This window comes from Oncorhynchus kisutch, linkage group LG29 (genome assembly GCF_002021735.2).
Source record: "Oncorhynchus kisutch isolate 150728-3 linkage group LG29, Okis_V2, whole genome shotgun sequence".
NCBI lineage: Eukaryota > Metazoa > Chordata > Actinopteri > Salmoniformes > Salmonidae > Oncorhynchus > Oncorhynchus kisutch.
In genome coordinates this window covers 20,920,628-20,941,015 of record NC_034202.2, presented here as the reverse complement: position 1 = coordinate 20,941,015, position 20,388 = coordinate 20,920,628, and the positions used below count along the sequence as shown (strand labels likewise).

The window sequence follows — 20,388 nt, the reverse complement described above, 5'->3', positions numbered from 1 at the left end:
CAGCGTCCTCTAACAACAGGTAACATTGTCTATTGCTTGCACTGCATCACTTGGCTTAACCCACGTTTCAGAGCCCTGGTTCTGGTTCATTTTAATTGGATTTGTTCAGTATTGCTGGTATGAGAGGAGGTCCTCATCATTGATGAATTTCATCTAATCCACCCAGATTAGTAGATAGGATCTAATAGGATCTAATAATGGATGTCAACGTGTAAACTCTGTATTTTATTTTGACCATTGCTTCAGGGCTCCCTCTCCATGGGTGCTAATATGGTTATATTTTCTCAAGGCCAAAAATGTATTTCTGACTCACACTGGAGTTTTTCCCAAATAGTGAAGTAAATCGTTTCTACTGTTATGTGTTCAGCTTTGTGGTGAGAGCATATTACATACAGATTGTTTCCTCACAATGTTGGAACCTGTTTCCTTGGAAACTAATATACCTCATTTATTTATTTAATGCAGTTTGAAAGATGGGACTTTAAATGGAGTTAAGTACATTACCTGTTTTGAAACAAGAAGGGAATAGCAGAAAAATATGTTTTTGAGGCATCTTTAAATACAGCACTGCTACACGATCCAAAAAGTGTTTTCCATTAAAAAAACAATTCTGATCCATTTTTCCCTATAACTAGCAATGGATTTTTGTCATTAATGGCTTTATTCACAACATAACATATGGGACTTCTACTGATACATTGAAATGCCATCTGCTCTCTGTCCTCAGTACCCAAACAACACATCACCGTTTAAACAACAGACATCGTATATATCAGTGCCACAGGGCTGAAGCTGTGCTGGTTTTGTAATTTAAGTCAAGTTCCTTCAAGCATAGTAATACCACGAGAGCGAAAGAGAAAAAGGAAAGTGAGATATAGAGGAGAGAGAAAGTACAAGACAACAAGAGAGCGGGAGAGATCTTTGAAGAGAAAGGACCTTGAAGTGATTACCATGTTTACCAATGCCAGCCATAATTATTAATGATTAGAACCTGTTGATATACAACATAAGTGCTGTTGAGCCAAACCTTGTTTTGCACCAGGGCTTATTAAAAGGCGTAGGGACATGTACACTCAGATACAAGTCCAGGGAAACATCAACACCGGTGCAGTGCAGTGCACACCGTGCTAGTGGCACGACAGGGAAGTGAGTAGCATCTCCTGATAGTGGGACAGGGAAATGATTGGAAGAGGCCACTTTAATAGGTCATCCCCACTGCTGCTAGAAACCAATTTTTACAAAACATCAAGAAGCAACCGCACGGACGGCCCTGGGAGTCTGCTTATGTGTGACTGTTCCTGGCTTGGTCATTCTCTCTCATATTGATTTATTTTCTATAAGTGAGGAGATGTGCTTTGAATAGAGAGTGACCAACTCACTGTATTACTCAGTACTAGCTTGAGATAAATATTAAATTCCTTTTGTACTAACTGCAGTCCAGTCAACCTTTATATGAAACAGATTTTTTTAACAAAGTCTGGAGAAGGGCTGGGGAGTAAAACCCTATTTTACTACATGCACGGACCAGCTTGGATTTGTACTTTACCTTACATAACAATATTTCAGTGTTTGGTTTGTTAAATGTAATAATGATGAAAGTCATCTGTTCTTACCCGCCAGTAAGGGACTGCTAACAGTTAGGAGCAGCTAATTTTCTAGCAAGAACTTCAGGTGCGCACATGTAGATGTTTTTGTCATGAATAGTGCCTGTGAGGCTGTGCTGCCGATGGTGTGCACATGTAAATGTTTTTGTCATGAATAGTGCCTGTGAGGCTGTGCTGCCGATGGTGTGCACATGTAGATGTTTTTGTCATGAATAGTGCCTGTGAGGCTGTGCTGCCGATGGTGTGCACATGTAAATGTTTTTGTCATGAATAGTGCCTGTGAGGCTGTGCTGCCGATGGTGTGCACATGTACATGTTTTTGTCATGAATAGTGCCTGTGAGGCTGTGTTGCCGATGGTGTGCACATGTACATGTTTTTGTCATGAATAGTGCCTGTGAGGCTGTGCTGCCGATGGTGTGCACATGTAAATGTTTTTGTCATGAATAGTGCCTGTGAGGCTGTGCTGCCGATGGTGCGCACATGTACTTTTTTGCCATGCATCTTGTCTGTGCTGCAGTGCAAGTACCAAATGCACCTTAGAAATCGGCAGAATACACCTTGTGGTGAAAGTAAAAACTGCCATTGAATCCATTGAAAATACTGTAAAAAAAATAATTATTCTTATAAGTGAAAAGTGACTTTTTCACAAAATACAAAGACAAAACAAATGGAGTATAGTGTGGAAATGATAACAAATGAGTGAAGGAAATGTAGAAATTGATTTTTGGTTGAAGTTTGATTTAACAGTATTAAACAGATGAGAGAGTCCCATTAAAACATAAAATAATGTTATACTGTCAAAAATGTGAAATTATATTTGGGGCATATCGCCCAGCTCTAAGAAGAAGAATGTTTTAAATAATCTCACCAGATATGTAAGGCAGCCTGTATGTAAGATGTTGACCCTGTTTGCTCTTTTAGCTCTCCCACGGTACATTTTGACAGAAAATTAATATAGCCATATCTTAGTGAGTGAGCATATAGATGAGTTGCCTGACAACGTCACGAAAACGATTCAAGAACATTGCAGAAGCAGAAGGCTGTGTGTTGTTGTGATTTTGGACGGTCAGATAGCTAGGAACAGTTGCGCTCCAGAGCTGGAGGACTTGTTATACAGGATGTGACATGAGAGGACGGAATGATGTCTTGCATTATTCAAATACTATGTTTATAGATTGAGATTCCATTTTGCAGTGCATCTGTAAATGATTGTAGTAGTTGTGCCTCTGTGTTCTATAGCATTATGCACCATATGGTGCTTCAAATAATGTGCTATCCTGCTAGAAAGTGAATAAGGAGGTAGCCAGTGGAAGACTGTGAGTGACTGAAGTCAAGTGGGGATATTTGCTCTCCTGCTGTGACTAGATACGGTCAAAAATAATTCATTTTCAAGTTTGTGTTGTCACGTGCACAAGTATACTGAAATGCCTTCCTTGCTTGCTTATTCCCAACAATGCAGTAATCAATATCAGTAGTACCATCAAAAATACATCAACAAATAAAGTAGAACAAAAACACACAATAAATATAAATAATAATTATAAAGTATGTCAGTTTGATTTATAATAACTTGATGTTGTTCCAGTTCTATCAACCACCAGTAAGGTACTACTATCAATCAAATTCAATCAAATGTATTTATAAATCCCATCATACACCAGCCGATGTCACAAAGTGCTGTACAGAAACCCAGCCTAAAACCCCAAACAGCGAGCAATGCAGGTGTGGAAGCACGGTGGCTAGGAAAAACTCCCTAGAAAGGCCAGAACCTAGGAAGGAACCTAGAGAGGAACCAGGTTACGAGGCGTGGCCAGTCCTCTTCTGGCTGTGCCGGGTGGAGATTATAACAGAACATGGCCAAGATGTTCAAATGTTCATAGATGACCAGCAGGGTTAAATAATAATAATAATCACAGTGGTTGTCGAGAGTGCAACAGGTCAGCACCTCAGGAGTAAATGTCAGTTAGCTTTTCATAGCCAATAATTCAGAGTATCTCTACCGCTCTTGCTGTCTCTAGAGAGTTGAAAACAGGAAAACTCTCACATAGATTTTTTTTGTCTTTATTTAACTAGGCTAGTCAGTTAAGAACAAATTCTTATTTTCAATGACGGCCTAGGAACAGTGAATTAACTGCCTGTTCAGGGGCAGAACGGCAGATTTGTACCTTGTCAGCTCAGGGGTTTGAACTTGCAACCTTCTAGTTACTAGTCCAACACTCTAACCACTAGGCTAGAGATAGGCAGACTGTTCCACTAAAATGGAGCTCTATAGGAGAAAGCCCTGCCTCCAGCTGTTTGCTTAGAGATTCTAGGAACAGTAAGGAGGCCTGCGTCTTGTGACCGTAGCGTACGTGTAGGCATGTACGTCAGGACCAAATCGGAAAGATAGGTAGGAGCAAGCCCATGTAATGCTTTGTAAGTTAGCAGTAAAATCTTGAAATCAGCCCTTGCCTTAACAGGAAGCCAGTGTAGAGAGGCTGGCAGTGGAGTAATATGATACATTTTTGGGGTTCTAGTCCAAGATTCTAGTAGCTGTGTTTAGCATTAACTGAAGTTTATTTTAGTGCTTTATTTAGTACTTTACTACTACTACTACTACTACTGTTGGAGCTAGAAACATAAGCATTTTGTTGCACCTGCAATAACATCTGTTGCATCCGCAATAGCATCTGCTAAACGTGTGTATTTGATTCGATTTAATTTACTACTGCTACTAGTTGTACTAGTAGTACTACTGCTACTAATAGTACTACAATTACTACAACAACTATTCTTATGAAATTACTCTGTATGAATACATCAGCTATATTATTTGATTGTACTTTTGGGTGCAAACACCTCTTGGCTCAGCCTCGAGTCATATCAGTAGCATTGGGCCTATAACAGTGTCACGTTCTGACCTTTATTTCCTTTGTTTTGTATTTATTTAGTATGGTCAGGGCGTGAGTTGGGTGGGCAGTCTGTTTGTTTTTCTATGATTTGGGGATTTGTATGTTTCGGCCTAGTATGGTTCTCAATCAGAGGCAGGTGTCATTAGTTGTCTCTGATTGAGAATCATACTTAGGTTGCCTGGGTTTCACTGTTTGTTTGTGGGTGATTGTCTATGTTAGTTGCTTGTGTCAGCACAGGTCTCATTTATAGCTTCACGGTCGTTATTTCCTTTACTGTTTTTGTATAGTGTTTCAGTGTTCAGTGTTTTCTTTATTAAAATTCGTGATGAACACATACCACGCTACATTTTGGTCCTCCGATCCTTCTCGCCTCTCCTCTTCAGATGAAGAGGAGGACGTCCGTGACAAACAGTCTCTCTCGCTCTCCCTCGCATTAAAATGCTCAAGCCATTTCTATGGTATTACCAAGATCACTCAAAGGCAACCAAAATTAAACTTCTCAAACTCTGAGTCATACAGCTTTTAGCGTGAAACAAGCTATTTGAATTATGAAGTGTAATATTACAAAAATAGCTTACATTAATCACGCTACAAACATTCCTTTATTGTATAATTGCCTGAATTCACACAAAATCCATATATTTGGATTATGTGTGAACAGGCCTCTGAATTTCATACATAATAATTTTATTTCTGACGCCCTTCTGTTTGTTTGTGTTTGAAGCCATTATGTTTAATATGTATCTGTCCTTCCCAGAGGGACCCCTTCTGTTCAACAAAGGTCTGCTTTGACTCAACATGGTGGTGTGATCATAGGAAGCCTAGGGAAACAGTTGCTGTGTGAAGGGAGAATAAATCTAGATGAGGAAAATGGGACACCCTCTGGATATTGTTCATAGAGAAGAAGATGTACAGCCAACTGTTGAAAGATTGTAACTGAGATGGAGATATTGGACTTAATGTTTTAGATCATGGCATAGTCCTCAATGCCTTTTACACGGATGCTCACAACATACCCTTTGAAATAAAACGTTGTACAAATATTTCTAATTTGACCAATTTCCTGAACAATGGTAATATTGTATTATAGTGCCAATTGTATTTCACAGCACAATGGGGAAGTTATGAAACACTAAAATAAGAATTTAACACTTAAAGAAAATGTGCTTTTATATTAAATATGTAGTATTAATGCTGTCTTGAACTTGTTACAGTACAGCTCACGCTAATTATGCTCAGTCAGTTTAGCATGCTTTCATTTCCTCAACAACATCAAGGCTGTTTTGAATAAAATGTCTGTGATTTTGAAGAGCGTGTGCTTGATGCTATCTCAGAACAGGCTGTCAGAGTCCCTAGACTGCAATTTGGGGAATCAGGCCTTCTCCCGACTGCTAAGCTGTGTGCACAGCTGCACATGAAAGCCCATACAGAGCCACAGTCTTCCCTCAGTGAAGACTCAGTGAGACTGGGAGAGATAGAACAATAGAAGAAAAAAGACGTTTAATTTCACAGGAACCAGATCACATATCCTCTGGCTATCTGACTGAACACCAGAGTATGTTTTAATCGCACTATGATGTGTTTGATAGCACTTCCCATGCTGCCGTTCTTTCTCCCTCTATCTCTTCATCCACTTTTAGTTCCCCATCTTGTTATCCCTTGCACTCTATTTCTCCTCTCCCTCTCTTCCTCTCCACACACCCCTTCTCCTTTTATTTGCTTTCTCCCAAAGAACTGGGCTCTCTGTTCTTATGTACTCTGGAAGCAGTTCCACTCTGTGTATTTGTAGGCTGTTAAAAATAAAGTATTAATCTCCAGACTGGGTTTCAAACCGAGTTGCTAAGCCCCTTGATGTCTGTCTTGATGTGCAGCTGTTTCACTCTAATCATTCATTAAGGCAGAGAGTGGCTAGCTCCGCAAACAAATATTCCACTAAAACACTAGCTAGCTTGAGGATAGCTGTGGTGGGCCATTTTAAGTACGGATACAGCCTGTGTCAGAAGAAATGCTAAAAGCTTATTTGAATCATATGAGCACATTCCCTTCCATCACACCTCAGCACATTGTATAATAATAACTTTTCACAAAACTTTTGGCTCCTTATAAGAGCTCTTATAAAGGCTTACATAACTACATTCATAATTATTGGTGGAAAGTGCTGTTGAAGAGATATTATCAGTGTCTTGGAAAAACCTTGTACAGTATCTCCAAGAAGTAAACTTTTCATAAATTGAACATAAATTGAACATAAAAGACAAAAATTGACATACAAGGTTATTCCAGGACGCTGAATATGTTACATAAGGCAGGACGCCTTATTGTTTTGTTTTCCAAATGAGTTTCATCCCTTGAAATAATTGGATTTGCAATATGCATCCCATTGTTCTCATTCAGTGGCATGTGTGTGTACTTTGGAGGCTTCTTGGTATGTTAACTGGCACATGCCCAAGGTGTTTTTCACTTGTTTATTTGTTTGTGTCTCTTAATTGCCACTGCGATATGAGTGCCACACACAAAGCGCTAGAAAGTGTGGTTTGTTAGCACAGCGTGGCACCTATCTTCCTGTCACACAGTCTGTTCTCCTGTACACAATTTTCCTCCCTGTGTGCTCAATTCCCCACGGCCCTGTTCCAAAGAAGACACTTTTGTTCCTATTCTATGAAAAACACATGTCCCACAGGGGTTCCTTATCCTCACGCTCACCCCACAGTGGGCATGTGGAGTTCAATACCCATGCTTGGTTAAGCAGCCAGAGGTGGTCCCAGCATCCAAACATGTAGCTACTGCCGGTCAAGCTAACATGTTTTCCCAGTGGAAAATATCAATGTATTTTTTCACACATTCTGTTTTTCATTATATTTTTTTCATAAGGAGAAGCTGAGGTGGTTTGAGTGTTGGCTGACAAGGGACTCGTAATACGGCACCAGATTTGTCTCAGAGCCAAAGTGAAAGAAAAGACTTCAAACGTCCAACAACGTTCATAGATAAATGGTGGATCGACCCTTTCTTCATCTCTCGTTTTATTATCTAGCCCCTTTTTATTTATTTCTCACTAAAGCTTGATTGGCAGTTTAGTAGTTAGCGCTACAGCACAAAGATTCAGATGACAAAAACATTGTTGAAAGCATTGGCTTTCAGTTTGAACGATGGTTAGGTTTTTCCTCAGCCAATCTCGAACCCATGAAAGTATAAAGGAATTGAAATAGGTAGAGATTGGATGCTGATGATATAAGGTTGCCACAGAAACAACAACAATACCAACTTCTCAATTCAAATGTTGTTAGTTATTGTGACAAGACTGCACAAGGTTATGTCTACTGAATAACTTAATGTCTCCATCCTTTAAAAAGCACGCCGCATATTCAGGCAGCGACCAGCGAAAAGCGACCATCAATCCTCAGCTTTTTTCCTCAGAGGGACATGTTGCAATGTTGTCCGTATTATTTCTCTCCACTCCTAACACATTGTCAGGCAAGGAGAGGTGTTGAAGCCAAAGCGACCTCCCGGCTTGCGGTGCCGCGGTGAGCAAACACACCGCTCTTCTTTCTTCTGCTATAACATTGAGGAGTCAGCTCCTTAATGCACCACTTAATAGTACACAAAGTGGGGCCCTCAACCCCACTTGTAGCCTGTGTGTATGCACACTGACAGACTGAGCAGCTGAATCCAGGTGAAAGCTATGATCCCTTTATTGATGTCACCTGTGAAATCCACTTCAATCAGTGTAGACGAAGCATGAGACATTTGAAACACGGAAGGTGTATGTGTGCCATTCAGAGGGTGAATGGGCAACACAAAATATTTAAGTGCCTTTGAACAGGTTATGGTAGTAGGTGCCAGGCGCATCGGTTTGAGTGTGTCAAGAACTGCAATGCTGCTGGGGTTTTCACACTCAACAGTGACCTGTGTGTATCAAGAATGGTCCACCACCCAAAGGACATCCAGCCAACTTGACACACCTGTGAGAAGCATTGGAGTCAACATGGGCCAGCATCCCAATTGAACGCTTTCACACCTTTTAGATGCCATGCTCCAACGAATTGAGGCTGTTCTGAGGGCAAAATGGGGTGCAAGTCAATATGAAGATGTTCCTAATGTTTTGGACACTCATTTTATGTGTGTATGTTTTTTTCCCCCTCTTTCTCAAGCGGCTGCTGTACCTCGTAAAGAGCGGCTGTATGTGACAATGCCAGCGGGCGGTGCCTGTTGGCTTTATTAGCAACTTAATGGATGGAGCATTCCGGCGCTTCAATTAGCCCCAGTGCGCGACATGCCATCAGCCCCTACCCCTGATGCCTCACAAATGACAGCTTCATACATAGTAAATTGCCATCGCATCAACTTCATGAACATTTTAATTGCAGTGATTGTGCGTGATCGCACTTCCTCGTGAACTGACCCTGCTAAATTGTGTACCCACTCACTTTCCATAGAAGAATGTAAGGCCGGAATGATAGTGTGTCATAATGGTGATTAAAGGGGGGAAAAAATTATGAATAAAGGGCTATTTTCAGAGATCGGTCCTGCCATTGTTTAAAACCACACAGAGAGAAGCCATATTGGTTTCATTAAAATGTAGGACTGTTTTTGTCTCTATATACATTCCACCTCATGGAGAGGTGAAGTGCATTAGGGGATGCAGCATAATTTAAGCCTCTGTTTTGACCTTTGGCCTTATCTCCCCACAAATCCTTCCTGGGGAGTCAGGACGCGGCAGGGGGGCAGGCCAGGCCAAATACATCGAGAATACACCCTTCACATGAATTATGATATCCACTATATGAACTATTGCTTCCTCCCCCTGCATGCCACATTCACCACTAACTTATCCTCCCCTCTCTCTCAACACTCTTCTCACAAAATGACTTTCTCACACGTGATCCAACTGGAAATTGCTGTGTGTGGGTGGATGTGTGTGCGTTTGGCGCAAGTGTATGTGTTGCCTGTGTGTGTTTCCTATTGCAAGCAGAGCAGAGGTAGAGAGATGAAAATAGAATAATAATGTCAACTGCATGTTTTAATAGCTGTAGGGTATTTGAGCTTCAGTGAAATCACCAGAAAGCCTAGTGTTAATTTAATAGGAAACCATAGCAGTAAGACATATTGCGAGCAATCTATAATGTCACTAATGAATACAAAAGTGGAAACATTCCACAGGGGGACCATCTTTATATAGAGATGTGTAGGGCTTCAGTGAATTTTAGAGAATTAAGCTATTCCCTTACGCACATACCATACCATTTCCATACTGATTGGAATTAGAACTCTAGGTGAACCAAGTCTGTCACAGTGATACTGTATAGCTACAGTAAATAAGACACTGCAATATTGTCACGCTGTCCTATTTTTCAGGTTTTTCTAAACCATCTTTTACTGTTGGTCGAGATTGCTTTTTGTTTTCTAGCGAAAGAATGCAATAAAGAAGGAGCTCAAAACAATATCCCCTTAAGATGTATCTTATTGTGGTGTGTGTTTCTCTGCAGATTGTCGTTGTGGTTGGCTACTCATTGTTTTGCACGGGCAAAGATGGATGCCCTTATTATCTCTTTTGAAAACTTTGTATCACCTTTGTAGAAATGTTAAAGTTCCCTGATATCACAGAGTCACCTCTTTGCTGTTGAGACTGGTGTTTTGTGGGTACTATTTAATGAAGCTGCCAGTTAAGGACTTGTGAGGCACCTGTTTCTCAAACTAGACACACTAATGTACTTGTCCACTTGCTAAGTTGTGCACCGGGGCCTCCCACTTTCCATTCTGGTTAGGACCTTCACATCCGGCTTCTTCACCTGCGGGAACGTCTGAAGAGGAGGGGGGATGCTGAGGAGTATTTCTGTTGTTAATAAAGCCCTAAACTTATTGGGTGGACCTGGCTCCTAAATTGGTGGGCATATGCCCTCCCAGGCCCACCCATGGCTGCGCCCCTGCCCAGTCATGTGAAGTCCATAGATTAGGGCCTAATGAATTTATTTCAATTGACTGATTTCCTTCTATGAACAGTAACTCAGTAAAATCTTTTAAATTGTTGAATGTTTCATTTATGTTCAGTATAGATTTAAGAAAGGACAGCCAGCTAGCACTACCATGTTGAAGCCTGCATGGCACTGTGTCTTAGCTCAGATTAAACACAGAGAGTGCTGATGGCTTCATTATTTGCCGTTACACCTCTAATGACTTTTGAATTTCCCTGTGGGCTGGGCAGCGCGGGCACAGACACCTGTGTGAAGCAGAGGGCTATCAGACATCAGCCTATCAGGCACCCCCCTGTACCTAAGCTGGCAGGCCCTGGCAGGCCCCCGTGCTCTGCCAGATCTCTGGCCATGGGAAATCATATCCAAACACATTAGGAGACTTTGGAAGCGGCTGGACCAAAAAGCCACTATTCGTAATCCCCCTTGTCACTTTCACGCCTGCAGACTCCCACCTGCTCCCCAACACCACAGGCCAGAGGAAAGGCACTAGCACGGCAGCTTTGATGGCTCTGAACAAACTGGTGCTCGTTACACGGTGACACAATCTCACCCAACTACCTAGGCATGCTTTTGTTGTTTGCCTCTAGTATTGCACAAGGGAACCAGTGTCCTTGGGCATTTTCATTTTATATTTACATTTAGCAGATGCTCTTATCCAGAGAGACTTACAGTTAGTGCATTCATCTTAAGATAGCTAGATGGGACATATCTGTCATAGTAAGTACATTTTTCCTCAAAGTAGCAATCAGCAATGTCAGCGCAGATTTTTTTAAGTCAAGTGGGAGTGTTGATTCAAGAAAGGCATGTTTTTAATCCATTCTTCTATCTATCTCTGTGTGTTTGTGTGCCTCTATTTCAAGTTCCAAGTTTTAAGTCACATGCACAAGTATAATGAAATGCCTTTCTTGCAAGCTCCAAACCCAACAATTCAGCAATCAATATCAATGTAGCACAACAATTAAATAAGGTAGAACAAAAACACACAATAAATAAAAATAAGAAATAGGGACACGAGAAAGTAAGAAGCTACACTAAATATACATACAAGAAGCTATTCCCAGGTTCAGTTCCAATACCATATTTAGATACTTTTGGTCATGTAGTGTATGTGGACACCTGCTCGTCAAAGATCTCATTCCAAAATCATGGGCATTAATATTGGTCATCCCTTTCCTGCTATAAAAGCCTCCACTCTTCTGGGAAGGCTTTCCACTAGATGTTGGAACATTGCTGCAGGGACTTGCTTCCATTCAGTCAGAAGAGCATTAGTGAGGTTGGGCACTGAAGTTTGCCGATTAGGCCTGGCTTGCAGTCAACGTTCCAATTCATCCCAAAGGTGTTCGAAATGGGTTGAGGTCAGCACTCTGTGCAGGCCAGTCAATTTCTTCCACACCGATCTCGACAAACAATTTCTTTATGTACCTCGCTTTGTGCATGGGGGCATTGTCATGCTGAAACAGGAAAGGGCCTTCCCTAAACTGTTGCCACAAAGTTGGAAGTCTAGAATCATCTGGAATGTCACTGTATGCTGTAGCGTAAAGATTTCCCTTCACTGGAAGTAAGGGGCCTAGCCCGAACCATGAAAAACAGCCCCAGACCATTATTTCTTCTCCAACAAACTTTACAGTATGCACTATGCATTCGGATTAGAGTTATCCTGGCATCCGCCTAACCCAGATTCGTCCGTCGAACTGCCAGATAGTGAAGCTCTCAACTAACAGTTATTGTGCTGACGTTACTTCCAGAGGCAGTTTAGAACTCGGTAGTGAGTGTTACAACCAACAACAGACACATTTTACGGGCTAAGCGCTTCAGAACTCGGCGGTTCTATTCTGTGAGCTTGTGTGGCCAACCACCTTGCGGCTTAGCCGTTGTTGGTCCTAGACATTTCTATTTCACAATAACTGCACTTACAGTTGGCCAGGGCAGCTCTAGTAGGGCAGAAATTTGACATCCTATGAAGGTGCCACGTTGAAAGTCACTGAGCTCTTCAGTACGGGCCATTCTACTGCCAATGTTTGTCTATGGACATTGCATGGCTGTGTGCTCGATTTTATACACCTGTCAGCAATGGGCGTGGCTGAAATAGCTGAATCCACACATTTCAAGAGTTGTCCACATACTTTTGTATATACAGTGCCTTCGGAAAGTATTCAGACCCCTTGACTTTTTCCACATTTTGTTACATTACAGCCTTATTCTAAAATTAATTAAATAGTTTTTTCCCCCTCATTAATCTACACACAGTACCCCATAATGACAAAGCTAAAACAGGTTTTTAGAATATTTTGCACATTTATTAAAACTAAACTGAAATATTTCCTTTACATAAGTATTCAGACCCTTTACTCAGTACTTTGTTGAAGCACCTTTGGCAGCAATTACAGCATCTATTCTTCTTGGGTATGACTCTACAAGCTTGGCACACCTGTATTTGGGGAGTTTTTCTGCAGATCCTCTCAAACTGTCAGGTTGGATGGGGAGCATTGCTGCACAGCTATTTTCAGGTCTCTCCAGAGATGTTCATTCGGGTTCAAGTCCAGGCTCTTACTGGGCCACTCAAGGACATTCAGAGTCTTGTCCTGAAGCCACTCCTGAGTTATTTTGGCTGTGTCCTTAGGGTCATTGTCCTGTTGAAAGGTGAACCTTTACCCCAGTCGGAGGTCCTGAGTGCTCTGGAGCAGGTTTTCATCAAGGATCTCTTTGCCTCAATTATGACTAGTCTCAGTCCCTGCCGCTGAAGAATATTTCCACTGCATTATGCTTCCGCCACCATGCTTCACCGTAGGGATGGTGCCAGGTTTCCTCCAGACATGACACTTGGCATTCATGCCAAAGAGTTCAATCTTGGTTTCATCAGACCAGAGAATCTTGTTTCTCATGGTCTGAGAGTCTTAAATGGCCTTTTGGCAAACTCCATGCGGGCTGTCATGTGCCTTTTACTGAGGAATGGCAATCTACCGTAAAGGCCTGATTGGTGGAGTGCTGCAGAGATGGTTGTCCTTTTGGATGGTTCTTCCATCTCCACAGAGGACCTCAAGAGCTCTGTCAGAGTGACCATTGGGTTCTTGGTCATCTCCCTGACCAAGGCCCTTCTACCCCGATCAGTTTGGCCAGGCGGCCAGTATTGGTGGATCCAAACTTCATCCATTTAGAAATTATGGAGGCCACTGTGTTTTTGAGGATCTTCAATGCTGCAGACATTTATTGGTACCCTTTCCCCAGAGCTGTGCCTTGACACAATCCTGTCGCAGAGCTTTACGGACAATTCCTTCAACCTCATGGCTTGGTTTTTGCTCTGACATGCACTGTCATCTGTGGGACATTATATAGACAGGTGTATGCCTTTCCAAATTGTGTCCAATCATTTCAATTCACCACAGGTGGACTACATTGAAGTTGTAGAAACATCTCATGATGATCAATGGAAACAGGATGCTCAATTTCGAATCTCATAGAAAAGTGTCTGAATACTAATGTAAATTATTATTATCTTTTATACATTTGCAAAAATGTTGTCTGTTTTCGCTTTATCATTATAGGATATTGTGTGTAGATTGCAGAGGATTTAAAACATATATATATTTTAGAATAAGGCTGTAATGTAACAAGGGGTCTTAATACTTTCCAAAGGCATTGTATAGTGTATATACTGTAAGGTGACTAGGCATCAGGATATATTATTGTTATTGTTCAATGTATCGAACCTTGATTATTGTTGTTAATGTTGTAACGTTGACAATATTATGTTAATATTGTAAATCTCCAATGTATGCTTTGGTAATATGTACATTGTTATGTCATGCCAATAAAGCACATAGAATTGAATTGATAAACAGAGTAGCAGCAGCGCATGATGTAAATGTAAATACATACAAGGGTCAACTATTTCTCCCTCTCCCCTCTCTCTCTGAACAATGGCCCAAACATCCCAGTATATCTTTTGGAGATGGATTCCACAATGGGATTGAGTTAAGATACAACTTGAATAGATGAATTCCATCTGTACCAGTTGCCCTCAGACCACAGCACAGCAGCAACATATCCAAACAGAAGTCATGTGACTGCACACCAGGGACAGAAGGGACAATATGACTCCTTTTCAATCTCTCTCTTATTCTAGTATTATTTCTCTTGCAACAATATGATAGTGCTAGTATACCCTTTGCAGAAGTACAAGGGTCACCACAATAGGAAATTCAGCGAATACAGATTTGGCTATTGTGATAATAACATTATACAGAGCAGACCTTTGCTTTATGATAGATATGTGGACCTTGAAGCATCCCCCCCCAAAATAACTTCAACACACCTGTATTTGATCTCCTTTTCTTTATGTACAACTAACCAAACCTCATATACATCAGAAGTACCGCCAGTGTGTTGTCCATATTAGGACATCCTCAGACACATATTCAGCTGAGTGCTCAGGCTTTATTCTGATTAGTCTATTGATGACAGTCTTCCTCTTCTCTGTCCATCATAGGGAGGAGGCCATCATGTCCACTTACTTTGAGGCAGTAGATGATCTCCTGGCGTCTTTCGGCCCGGTCCGAGACTGTTCCCAGGACAACGGGGGCTGCAGGAAGAACTTCAAGTGTGTGTCGGACCGCAGAGTCGACTCAACAGGCTGTATGGTGAGTTACTGTCACCTCTTTAAAACCTCTAGATAGAAATGTAGTAAGACATAAACTCTGCAAAAAATGAAATGGCCCTTTTTCAGGACCCTGTCTTTCAAAGATAATTTGTAAAAACCGGTCGTTAAGACACTAACAGCTTACAGACGGTAGGCAATTGAGGTCACAGTTATGAAAACTTAGAACACTAAAGAGGCCTTTCTGCTGACTCTGGGAGAAAAAAAAAGAAAGATGCGCAGGGTCCCTGCTAATCTGCGTGAACGTGGCCAGGGCAATAAATTGCAATGTCCGTACTGTGAGACGCCTAAGACAGCACTACAGGGAGACAGAACGAACAGCTGATCGTCCTTGCAGTGGCAGACCACGTGTAACAACACCTGCACAGGATCAGTACCTCCGAACATCACTCCTGTGGGACAGGTACAGGATGGCGGCAACAACAACTGCCCGAGTTACACCAGGAACGCACAATTCCTCCATCATTGCTCAGACTGTCTGCAATAGGCTGAGAGAGGCTGGACTGAGGGGTTGTAGGCCTGTTGTAAGGCAGGTCCTCACCAGACATCACTGGCAACAACGTCGCCGATGGGCAGAAACCCACCGTCGCTAGACCAGACAGGACTGGCAAAAGGTGCTCTTCACTGATGAGTTGCGGTTTTGTCTCAACAGGGGTGAATGCCGGATTTGCGTTTTATCGTCGAAGGAATGAGCGTTACATCAAAGTCTGTACTCTGGAACGGGATCGATTTGGAGGTGGAGGGTCCATCATGGTCTGGGGCGGTGTGTCAAAACATCATCGGACTGAGCTTGTTGTCACTGCAGGCAATCTCAACGCTGTGCGTTACATGGAAGACATCCTCCTCCCTCATGTGGTACCCTTCCTGCAGGCTCATCCTGTCATGACCCTCCAGCATGACAATGCCACCAGCCATACTGCTCGTTATGTGCGTGATTTCCTGCAAGACAGGAATGTCAGTGTTCTGCCATGGTCAATGAAGAGCCCTGATCTCAATCCCTTTGAGCACGTCTGGGACCTGTTGGATCGGAGGTTGAGGGCTAGGGCCAATCTCTCCAGAAATGTCCGGGAACTTGCAGGTGCCTTGGTGGAAGAGTGGGGTAACATCTCACAGCAAGAACTGGCAAATCTGGTGCAGTCCATGAGGAGGAGCTGCACTTCAGTACCTGGCCACACCAGATACTGACTGTTACTTTTGATTTTGACCCCCCCCCCCCTTTGTTCAGGGACACATTATTCAATTTCTGTTAGTCTCATGTCTGTGGAACTTGTTCAGTTTATGTCTCAGTTATTGAATCTTCTTATGTTCATACAAATATTTGCACATGTTAAGTTTGCTGAAAATAACAGTTGACAGTGAGAGGACATTTCTTGTTTTGAGTTTATAATAATCATTTTTGCATAATGAAGTGCAAAATCTAAATGTAATTTCTCACCTTGAGGATTGCAGATTCATAAGCTCCCTTAACTTTGAATATTTATGTGATTCAGTTTGACTTTATAGTGAACATGCTTTTAGCAATTGAATATCTGCTAATTAGCACGTACACATTGATACAGAGCAAAGGTGATAGACGACAGTCGTTTACCACTACATTCTCAATGTTGTTATTTTCTCCATGATGATGATTATTTTGATCTTGGGATATTTTTTTAAACATTTGTGATTGGCAAAAGTGTGGAGGTTCACAGCACCTGCTTGTTTATGGAAAGGAAGTCAAACACGTATAAAACCACTTCATCATGATTCTTGAAACACAGCCTCAAATAAAGTGTTTCCCATAAAAGGAAATAAAATGAATGCTCAGTAGTAGATTCATTGCCACACCTATTAAAAGTAACATGCTGACATACTGTGTAGCCTTCTGTAGGTAACTTATTTGATGTACAGTATGTGTGAAGGAGGTTGGTTTTTGGCATATTTACAATGGGAGGAGAGATGGGAGAGACAGGAAGGTCCAATGCCAGAGGTTTGATGGGAGTTTGGGCGGGCTCAAGTTTGTGTCCAAGTAAATTAATGAGCCAGTTGGGTTGCTATGTGATGTATGGCTTGATCATTTGGGGGTAGGGTTGTAATTTAACTGGCCTGTGGGCTGTTTGTCACAAAGAATGAGAGCCGAACACTGTTACTGCAATTTCCCCATGCATTTTGACTGGGACTGTTAAAATAATTGCTGAATCGAGGGAGATTTTCCCTACTGTCCCTGCTACTCTGAGAGACAGTCTAAACGGGATTTTGTCTGTGATGGATACAGTCCTGAATGAAGAACTCACACAACTATCAGAGATAAATTGTTTTACCCACATTTCATTTATTGTTTAATATTGCCTTATACCACTCGGAGGTCTTTCTCATGGTGATTCACCGACAACGTGGGCAATTGTGTCCTTATAGTGCAACTTTGTGTTAACCCATTTCAGCTTACATCACTTTACATGCCTCTGATTAGTAAAGAGATGGAAAATTACATATTTCTTTAACACCCATATACAATGGGGGCAGCAGGGGGGCAGCGGTAGCCCCAGAGCGTTGCTGGCATCAATATCTCAAGTGCCACCTACTGCCGATGTTCCCTTGAGCAAGGAACTTAACCCACTAAACTGCTCATTGAGCGCTCCACTGCAGCTGCCCTCTGCTCCAGTCTCTCCAACCTAATGTGTGTTTGTGTGTATGTGTTAGTGCTGAGCAATTCATATTTTTTTTATTAAACAACTGATTGACCGCCGTCGGTTCAATAACATTAATTCCATTTAGTTTTTAGTTTTTTTTTGTGAGCTCAACACGCCGTTCCTCTAGAGAGAGAGAAAATCATTCACAATAGAAATTGGCCATGTTCAAGAGCACCAAATCCATGATGCATTGTGGGTGAATGGTGATTGACTGACTGATCTACAAATAATAATGAGTAGTTATTTATGATGCAAAGTGATTTGTGGATCAGTCAGTTGTTAGTCGTCTGCAATGTCAAATAAGCTCATTAAGTCAAGAACTATGTGAGAAGGTGGGCTGATTGTAAGTTGTAGTTTTCATTAGGCAATATAATATTCAAACAAGTTCAGAACAGATACGTGGTAATTAAAAGTAACATGCTGACATACTGTAGCCGACTGTAGGAAACGTATTTGATATGCAATACACTACGTCTTTGTGTGAAGGAGGTTGGTTGTTGGCATATTTACAATGGGAGGAGAGATGGCAAAGGTCCAATGCCAGAGGTTTGATGGTAGTTTGGGCGGGCTTGAGTTGTCAACCAATTAAATTAATGAGCCAGTTGGGTAGCTATGTGATGTATGGCTTGATCATTAGGGGGTAGGGTTGTAATTTGACTGGCCTGTGGGCTGTTTGTCACAACGAATGAGAGCCAAACACTGATACTGCAATTTCCCCATGCATTTTGACTGGGACTGTTAAAATAATTGCTGAATCGAGGGAGATTTTCCCAATAGCCCAACTGTTGCTGTGGTACTCTGAGAGACAGTCTAAACGGGATTGTGCCTGTGATGGATACAGTCCTGAATGAAGAACTCACACAACTATCAGAGAAATTGTTTTACCCACATTTCATTTATTGTTTAATATTGCCTTATACCACTCGGAGGTCTTTCTCATGGTGATTCACCGACAACGTGGGCAATTGTGTCCTTATAGTGCAACTTTGTGTTAACCCATTTCAGCTTACATCACTTTACATGCCTCTGATTAGTAAAGAGATGGAAAATTACATATTTCTTTAACACCCATATACAATGGGGGCAGCAGGGGGGCAGCGGTAGCCCCAGAGGGTTGCTGGCATCAATATCTCAGGTGCCACCTATTGCCGATGTTCCCTTGAGCAAGGAACTTAACTCACTAAACTGCTCATTGAGCCCCCTTTACAGCTGCCCTCTGCTCCTGTCTCTCCAACCTAATGTGTGTTTTTGTTAGTGCTGAGCAATTCATATATTTTTTATTAAACAACTGATTGATCAACGTCGGTACAATAACATTAATTCCATTTAGTTCTGTTTTTTTTTGTGTGCTCAACACACCGTTTCTCTAGAGAGAAATCAAATCCATGATGTATTGTGGGTGAATGGTGATTGACTGACTGATCTACAAATAATAATGAGTAGTTTATTTATGATGCAAAGTGATTTGTAGATCAGTCAGTTGTTAGTTGTTTGCAATGTCAAATAAGCCCATTAAGTGAAGAACTATATGGAAAGCTGGGCTGATTGTATGTTGTAGTTTTCATTAGGCAAATATTCAACCAAGTTCAGCACAGAAACGTGGTCATTAACTTCAATGACCACAATCAATTGTGGCACATACGCACAGACCATATGAGAGGAATGACGTAACAAAACAACGGCTATAGGAATTGAGACATTTTGTGAGGTAGCTTTACCCAATTGATTGTTGTGTTATTGGTAATAAGCAGTCGTGAAAGTATGCCTTATCTACTTCGAAGAACCAACTTGAAAAATGATTCAGTCAGCCAGCTAGCTACCGCAGTACTAGCCTAGCTAAATATTATGACTCGTTCAATGTGGAGCACAGAGATAACGTTCGATGGTTGTCTGGCTGGCTCCTACTACCTGAGCAGAGATGAGATGGTGACTTTAAATAATGAAAAATAATAAACTACTATACACAACTGAAATATTGTACAGTATTAAAGTAAAGTAAGTCATCTGAAAAAATGATGGTTAATAAGTGATAAGCAGTAATGGGCATTCACTACCATCATGGAGCTTTTATTAATTGTTTTATTCTGTTACAACATTCAACCAACTGTCAGTGTAAGCAAAAAGGCAGGTGATGGCTGAGGGAAACTCACAAATCATTTTAATGTCATTATTCCATAACATATGTTTTTTAAACGATTTAAATGTAAAAAATCTGAATCTCTTTCTCATGTAACCGAACCAACCTCAAAAAGCACTAATCACACAGCATTAGTATGTGTGTGTGTGTGTATATCGGAGGGGTTAGGAAAAACGCAGACACATTTGCATCTCTTATGGATTAATAGAAGTATATATTATCTTACATCATCTAAAGCATTGAGCACAGCTGCATTTCAGGTAATAGATAGGTTGGGGTTGTACCCATATCTTTGCTTTCCATTATGTTTTAAATGTTTATCTCTTTGGAGGGCTAGGTAGTGTCACTGCATTCGGGAGTTGCAGCGATGGGACAAGACTTTAACTACCAATTGGATATCACAAAATGTAGGAGAAAATGTTTAAAAAGTACAAAAAAATATAAGTAAAAGAGTCACTGAATA

General features: G+C 41.4%; 1 protein-coding gene across 2 annotated transcripts in view; it reads left to right on the top strand.

Annotated features, from left to right (window-relative positions):
* LOC109873601 (astrotactin-2) overlaps nucleotides 1–20,388 on the top strand; it is a 476,030-nt gene that overhangs the window by 250,262 nt on the left and 205,380 nt on the right. For both annotated transcript variants that reach the window (XM_031809054.1, XM_020465242.2), the window contains one exon: nucleotides 14,952–15,102. In XM_031809054.1, the coding sequence (XP_031664914.1) occupies nucleotides 14,952–15,102 (151 nt within the window). The remainder of the gene's footprint in view (nucleotides 1–14,951; nucleotides 15,103–20,388) is intronic.